The following is a 7,723-nucleotide window of genomic DNA, read 5'->3' as shown; positions in this document are numbered from 1 at the left end:
GGGACGCTCTGACGTTACATTGGAGGGAGGCGGTCATGGCGAGAAGTGTGTTGTTTTGCTCGGAGCGCCACCGCAGGCGAAAATGGTGAATTGGTAAAGTCGAGTATGTATATTAATTTAATTATCACGTCGCGTTGCGTTGGTTTGAACCTTTTTTACGGATTGAACCCGTTTTTTTGGTAACCTTTATGTAGCCTAGCGCCCAAACACGGCACGTGACGTAATTAATATTGATGCCTTGGCCATGATAAAATTCGTCCGACCACTGCTGTGCTGAAAAACACAACTTTGATATAAATGCTGCCATCAGGTGGTAATAGATAGATACTTGATAAATGATTTTGGAAGTAGCCTATTAAAAAATATTTTTCATTCCGTTACCCTAGTTTCCTGTTACCCTATTTCTCCCCCAGGAAAATTGTAAAATGGCAACACTAGCCAAATAAATATGAGTGTCTGTGAAATGAAGACACTAAAAGGTTAGTTCTAAAGTTATTCCAAATTTGCAGATATCATTTGGTATAATTAGTCATTATAAAAATAGCTTTCCAAGTCCAAGATAGATAGTTGACATATTATTTTTGAAAGTAACCTGGGCTATATTTTCCATTCAGTCACATTCTGTTCTTCTCCTTAGAGTTTTTTTTTTTTTTTTTTTGATTGAACTGATTGCTTTACGCAGATTGCTGAGCCAGGAGGAAACTGCTTACCTGGTTCCTCTGGAGAAATGTTGTCATGGCAATGAGCATCACATAGTACCTGTGCTATGGGTGGGGTTGCTTGTTGTTGTGACAGCTATGTAGTCAAACAATGGTTGTTATAAACTCACTTACCTTCATAATCTTTTGTAAATATACTAAACATGAACACAAATCGCTGGACAAGGCTTTTGGGATGGCAAAGCAAGATCAAGAAAGCTGATGAGGAAGAGAATACGGCAAAAGAATCAAATAAGACAAAGAAAGAGGAGACTCCAAAAATAAAGTGAGTTTCAGTTCATTATATTTATTTTATAGTCACATTTTGTTACTGTAATGTTGTAATGTTATGAAGTTTAAGTCTGACACCAAACTCCAACCTCCAATACACACAAATGAAATGAATAATTGTAGTTAGTTTTTTTTTTTAAAGCTATAAAGACTAACACAAAATGTTCTGCTGTCAGCTGGAAGGAATGGATAATCGATCCATCTGAAGAGTTTTACTATACATGGTTGCAAATTATGATACTCCCTATCTGCTACAACTGGGTCATCATAATATGCAGGTAGGAAAACATTAAGTGAGGTTTGACTGCTGTACACTTTAAAAACTTTTATTTCATTTTTACATTAATATGATAGTAATATATTTCATGAAAATTGTAACTGAAATGGCAACATTAACTGTATCTGTGAAATGAAGACACTAAAAGTTTAGAAGTTGGAGTTAGATATTTCAAGTCTAACAATTGTTAATTTGCTAAGAAAACATTATGCTTGTGCACCTGAGAACTGAAGTTAAATGGTCTTTGTTGTTAAAAGGACATGTTTCTATACAATTGAAGAGACATATTTGGCAACATGGCTAACCTTGGATTATATCTGTGACTTGGTCTTTGTGCTTGACATGATTGTTGGGTTTCGCACAGGTAAGTGTGCATCTTATCTCCTTTTTTATTTATTTTTATTTTGTATGTCTTATCGTTGCAGGCTACTTATTTAACTTTGAACTTAATTAAAAATGTGCTTAAATACAGATTGTCTTCACTTTGGATTAATATCTAAAATAAAAAAAAATAGAATTATTTTTTTTTGTCACTATACTAATGTCCATCCACATTGGACGTCTGGAAAACCCAGACACCCTTTTTAAAAAAAGACTTTCTTTTTAAAGGTTTTCTGGAGCAGGGCATCCTGGTGCGAGACCTGTCCCGTTTGAAAACGCGTTACCTACGCTCCTCTCGATTCAAATGCGACATTATCTCTCTGTTGCCCACTGATCTGCTCTATCTGAAACTGGGGATCCACACACCTCTAGTCAGGGTCAACCGCTTCCTGCGCACGGGCCGTTTGAACGAGGCCTTGGACCGCATGGAAACGCGCACAGCCTATCCGAACACCTTCCGCGTCGCCAAACTCATGTTGTATATCTTCGTGCTCATCCACTGGAACGCCTGCATCTACTTCTCCCTGTCTAATTACATAGGCTTTGGTGCGGATCCCTGGGTCTATCCCAACATCTCCGACCCGGAGTTTGCTTCCACGAGACGCCAGTACTTCTACTGCTTCTGGTTTTCCACTCTCATCCTCACCACAGTGGGGGACACCCCGAGGCCCGAGCGCGAAGAAGAGTTTCTGTTTCTGGTCGCTGACATGTTGATCGCAGTGCTGGTGTTTGCATCCGTCGTGGGGAGCATGGGGGACGTGATATCAAGCTTGCGTGATCGTGACAACGTGTTTTTCCCCAATCACGAGCTGGTGAAGGGTTACCTGCGCAGCCGACGCATCAGCAAAGAACTGCAGAAACGCGTCAACGACTGGTACCAGCATCTGCACATCAACAAGTGGGTCTTCTTAATATAGCCTGTGTGAGCCCAAACAGCAATATTTAAAGACACCAAATCCACATCTACACAACTGTTTAAAAGTTTGGGGTCAACAGGGTTGGATTTTAGGCACGTGCATGCTCATAAAATGATTTCCCTAATGCTAAATCACTGTAAGACATATATAAATGAACACAATAAATACAATTCATCATTCTACATCCGACTAATCTACATTGGGCATATTTAACAGATTTGCTAAGAAGGCCTACTATAATACTGGTATTAATGTTAATTAATTAATGACAACAACAATAATTTTATTCAGCTATCACAGGAATAAAATACATTTTAAATAAATGAGAAAATGGTTATTTTTAAATTGTTATAATATCTCAGAATGCTTCTGTTTTACTGTATATTTGTATCAAATAAATGAACCCAGATTTCATTATCATAAATGATCCCAGATTTGAGCGATAGTGTAAAAAAAATTGCTGAAATACATCTGCAAAAAACAATGCTAGATTTTCTCAGAACTAAATCTTAGCCATTTTGCTTTAGTCATACTTTTAACCAGTTGTTCCCAAGTTGATTAAAAACCATTTTTACTGTTTGTTTACACCCAAATTATGTGCCTGGAACAGAAAGATCACACGGGAAAATGAGATTCTTCGACATCTTCCTATCACACTTCAGACAGCAACTGCAGTGAGCGTGCATCTCCCCACTCTGTCTAAAGTCACCATCTTTCAGAACTGTGAGAAAAGTCTGTTGGAGCAGCTGGTACTTAAACTCACCCCACAGGTTAGAAAACAGATGGCACACTTGGGGCCTGCTCTTCATACGTGGACTACTCACTTATCTGGATTTACTGTTAACGATTTGACATTATCCAGGATTGTAGGTTCTTCAAAGCTCATCCCGGAGTTGCTGTCATAGCAACAGGTCCATACACTCGAACCTACTCAAGAACAGGCTTATTTATGTTAGATTGCATCTTTTTAAGCTTGGAGGTGATGCTTAAAGTCTGTCACAGCCACTTCTTTTTTTTTTTTTTTTATATAAGAGTACTATATTGAACCAGGAACAAACAATTTAAAAACTAATTTGAAAATAATATTATAATGTTGTGTAGTATATTATAATATAGACACAGCTAGTTTAGTTTTACTCATTGAGAGTACACTTTGCTGTTTTCTTATAAAGAAATTCAGTAACACTTTATTTTGATGGTCTCTTTTGAACATCCTGTTGACTATAAGTAACTTTGCAACTACATGTCAACTAACTATCATTAGAGTATTAGTAGACTGTCTGCTTAATATCTGCCAACTCTTTATTGTGATGTTCCTCAAACAGACAATCTGACTATAAGTACTGTAACTTTGCAAGTACGTCAACTTATCCTGGCCCTAACCCTACCAGACTACTAATACTCTACTAACGCTCTAGTGAGAGTTAGTAGAGATTTAGGTACACGTTACTTATAGTCAATTGAATGTGTTAAAGAGACCATCAAAATAAAGTGAAACCAGATATTCAAGTTTTTCATCTGGTGTGTCATGTTCTTTTTTTAATATTATATCATTATGTTGCTGTCTTGCTGCCAGCAAATCGCTGCATTGATGATCATGGTTTTAAGTATGGATACATCTGCTCTTTCCAATGAACACAAGGGTTGTGTCCAAAAATAAGTATACTTATTTTGAAAAATGCACTAGTGCATTCCACTACCGCTAAAAAAGTATGTTATGTAGTATGAATGTAATCTGGATGTACTACATTCACCATGTTGTCATTATCCTGTTATCATGTCATCTACTGGTGTCAGTTGCCTTGCTTCACTGCCTTTCACAAATTCTCTCCCGAGGCCTCATGGGATAGTAAAGTATCTATCATATGCACACTTCAGAATCTCGCTGAAGAAATAGCTCATCCGGGTACTTTTTGCCTACTCTTTTATGAGTCATGTGAATTCAGACATAGGCTACTTCATTTTTCACTTACTAGGGAAGTATGTGATTATGGATGCAGCCTAGAACACACAGTAATCCAGATATTTTACTCAAATCAACAAATTTGTTTTCAAGAACCAAATTATCCAGAGAGATCAGTTATCATGATTAGAAGAGCTGTCGAGCGATCTCAGATGTATTAACCGAGGTATAAGAATGGACCCCTGGACAAGATTAAGTCTAACATTAGAGTCAGTTCAATCTAGTCTTGCATGCTGACCTTAGCAATATATATATATATATACAGTATATGTTACATATGATATATGTTTGCTGTTGTCGTTAATATACATTTTATTTATACTTTGCTTGTAAATCTTACAGTATTATACCAGAATCTCTTCTACCATCTTTAGGTGTATAGCCCAGGAGAGTATGTATGCAAGAAGGGTGATGTAGGTCATGAGATGTACATCATTAAAGAGGGGAAGCTGGCAGTGGTGGCTGATGATGGAGTAACTCAGTTTGCTGTTCTGGGGGATGGAAACTTCTTTGGAGAAATCAGTATCCTGAATATCAAGGGTATGAAATGACCAGTACAGCACTGTAAAAATATAAGTAGCTTCTTTAAAATTTGTAAGTACAATCAACTTGTACTTGTTAATTGCTTAACTTAATTTGATGATATGTAAAACCATATGTTGGCATAACTTATTGATCATGTCATTTCAGCATAATCATAATACTGTAATTCTGCCCTACAAAGCAAAAAGGCACAGAGTGCAGAACTGAGAAAAATGACTATAACTCGGGCTTTTTGCAGTTACCGTACAAACAACTACCATTTTTCTCCCAAACGACACACATTTGAGATAAGATGTTTTGTCACATAACAAAGGATGCCTTGAATGTCATGAAAATGATAACAACAAATGTTTGACCGAAAATGCATTTACTGCCTTTTTGCTTTGTAGGGCAGAATTAGTATCCACTACAATAACAACATATATCCATCATGATTCAATTTTTATTATTTCCTTTTCCCATAACAACAACAAACATTTTTTATGGAATAAAAAGTGTTCTCACTTTCCTTTGAGGGCTTAGTAATTCCCTTTTTCTATATAGTTGACCTGAGATAACAACACATTCTCAATGTTTCAGTGGAATAATTGACCTGATGTTTTTATATATAATTTTACTCAACCCCATGCGGTTGCCCCCTTGTTTTTTTTTTGTTTTTTTTTTCTTTCTTCCATGAAACACAAAAGGGGAGCAGAATGTCAAAACTGTTTTTCATTCAAGAAATGTGGATAGTAATTTATACAAAGAAAATATCATACACTAAATATATAACACCGCTACCTATATTGCTTCAGAAGTCTGGATTATTTATGGAGCTTTAGTGTGTTTTTGGTGCTTTTGTTGTATAGAAAAAAAAAAATTGAGACTCTCATTTTTTGTTCCACAAATTAAAGAATATAAAATGGGATTGTATGGGAGTAAATGATTAAAAAGTACAGTATATTTTTTTAGTAAACTATTCATTTAACTTTGTATAATTATGAATCACTAACACAAATTCATCACAACTCTTATTAATGCACAGGTAACAAATCGGGAAACAGACGAACAGCCAACATTCGCAGCATTGGTTACTCAGATCTGTTCAGCTTGTCGAAAGAGGACCTGACTGAAACACTTCATGAGTACCCTGCTGCCAAGGGCTTGTTGGAGGAGAAGGGTCGTCAAATCCTGACAAAGATGGGGATGCTGGAAGAGACAGATGAAGGGGAGGGAGAGGTAGAGAAAACAGAGGACATGGTGAACCGTTTAGAAGCCAACCTCGAGACGCTGCAGACCAAACTGGCTCGGCTGATAGCTGAACTAGAGTCTAGTGCCCGCAAAATGATGCAAAGAGTGGACCAACTGGAACTGCAGACAGAAGAATGGGAAGGCATTGTGGCTGAGGGTGCACAGGGAGAAACAGAAGAGCAGGAAAAAGTAAAAGAGAGGGAGATTGGCGATGGGAAAGGAGAAGGTGAGAAGGAAGATGTAGAGGAGCCAGTGGTTGAAGGAGAGAGAGGAGAGGGTGATGGAGGAGAGGAAAGCCTGGGAGAAAAGAAGAATATTGGAGGAAATGAGATCAGTGAAAATGAGAAAGAAGAGACCGAGGAAGAGCTTATAAAAACAGAAACACATCAGGATCAGAAAGGAGATGAAAAGTAGGTTGAAAATGTATGTAAAATATTCATTACCATTCAAAAGTGTGGGGTCAGTAAGAATAAAAAAAAAACATTTATTCAGCAAGGATGCAAGTGATAACAAAGACACTTATAATGTTATGGGATTTCTACTTCAAATAAATGCTGTTCTTTTAAACTCCATCAAAGAATCCTTGGTTTCCTATGGTTTTTAACAAAAAATATTATGCAGCACAACTTTTTTAACATTGATAATGATGAGAAATGTTTCTTGATCAGCAAATCGTCTTATTAAATCGATTTCTTATTAAGTAACACTGAAGATTGGAGAAATGATGCTGAAAATTCAGCTTTGTCATCACAGGAATAAATTACATTATTTTAGGGACGCAGATGGTTTTGATAGTCAGTTTCGGACGCTGCTTTTGTCTTGAATAAAATAAATGTATTGTCCATACCTTCAGAATAATGATTCTGATTCAAAACAAACGGTGTCTTGCACAATTCAACGCTCAACACAGCACGGTCAAAAAGTTTGTTGACCTTCCATCAGCGCACCTGTAACTCATCACCTTATTTGAATATACTCAAAATACTCATACGCCCTCTAGTGTCAAAAAAAGAAGAAAAAAAAAATTCAAAATAATGGCTCCAACAACTATTTTTACTATTAAAAAGCATTAAAAATTACCCCAGACCTTTAAACAGTAGTGAATATCATTGTACCATAATATGCATCTAAAAACCTGTAATGTAACATCAAATCTGTATCCTTATACGTTTAATGTGATAGGCTACATTAAAGGAAAGTGTATGACAATTTGAGAGCATTGTTTTTTATTTAACAAAGAGAAAAAATATATTTTTGAATATTACATATAATTTTAATTTAATATATATGTATAATGCTTCAACTGCAGCAAACATCTGGAAATCAAAGCTATATTATGTTCCCACTATTAGAGTTGCTAAGCTCCATTCAGACGCTAGGTGGCAGCACATACTCCAGTTTCACATTTATTTTGATAAAAAAC

At 36.4% G+C, this 7,723-nt stretch overlaps 1 protein-coding gene across 1 annotated transcript; it reads left to right on the top strand.

Moving 5' to 3' along the window:
* Positions 1-3: 3 nt before the first annotated feature.
* Positions 4-6,995, top strand: cnga4 (cyclic nucleotide gated channel subunit alpha 4). Its single transcript, XM_039653094.2, has 7 exons — positions 4-984; positions 1,166-1,267; positions 1,524-1,630; positions 1,876-2,545; positions 3,175-3,334; positions 4,902-5,067; positions 6,095-6,995. The coding sequence occupies exons 1-7, from the start codon at positions 863-865 to the stop codon at positions 6,712-6,714; spliced, it is 1,947 nt and encodes a 648-aa protein (XP_039509028.2). The 5' UTR covers positions 4-862; the 3' UTR covers positions 6,715-6,995.
* The last annotated feature ends 728 nt before the right edge of the window (positions 6,996-7,723 follow it).

The sequence above is a fragment of the Pimephales promelas genome, chromosome 7 (genome assembly GCF_988280905.1).
Source record: "Pimephales promelas chromosome 7, fPimPro1.hap1.1, whole genome shotgun sequence".
In the NCBI taxonomy this organism is placed as follows: Eukaryota; Metazoa; Chordata; class Actinopteri; order Cypriniformes; family Leuciscidae; genus Pimephales; species Pimephales promelas.
Note: the sequence above shows the minus strand (reverse complement) of the source record. Positions and strands in the feature narration are given on the sequence as shown.

What these genes read in the sequence shown, in the direction of transcription:
- cnga4 (XM_039653094.2), top strand. Translation starts at nt 863, where the DNA reads ATGAACACAAATCGCTGGACAAGGCTTTTGGGATGGCAAAGCAAGATC. An exon ending in TGGGTCATCATAATATGCAG is followed by an intron (nt 1,268 to 1,523) that starts GTAGGAAAACAT and finishes TGTTGTTAAAAG; the next exon opens with GACATGTTTCTATACAATTG. An exon ending in CAGCATCTGCACATCAACAA is followed by an intron (nt 2,546 to 3,174) that starts GTGGGTCTTCTT and finishes TGCCTGGAACAG; the next exon opens with AAAGATCACACGGGAAAATG.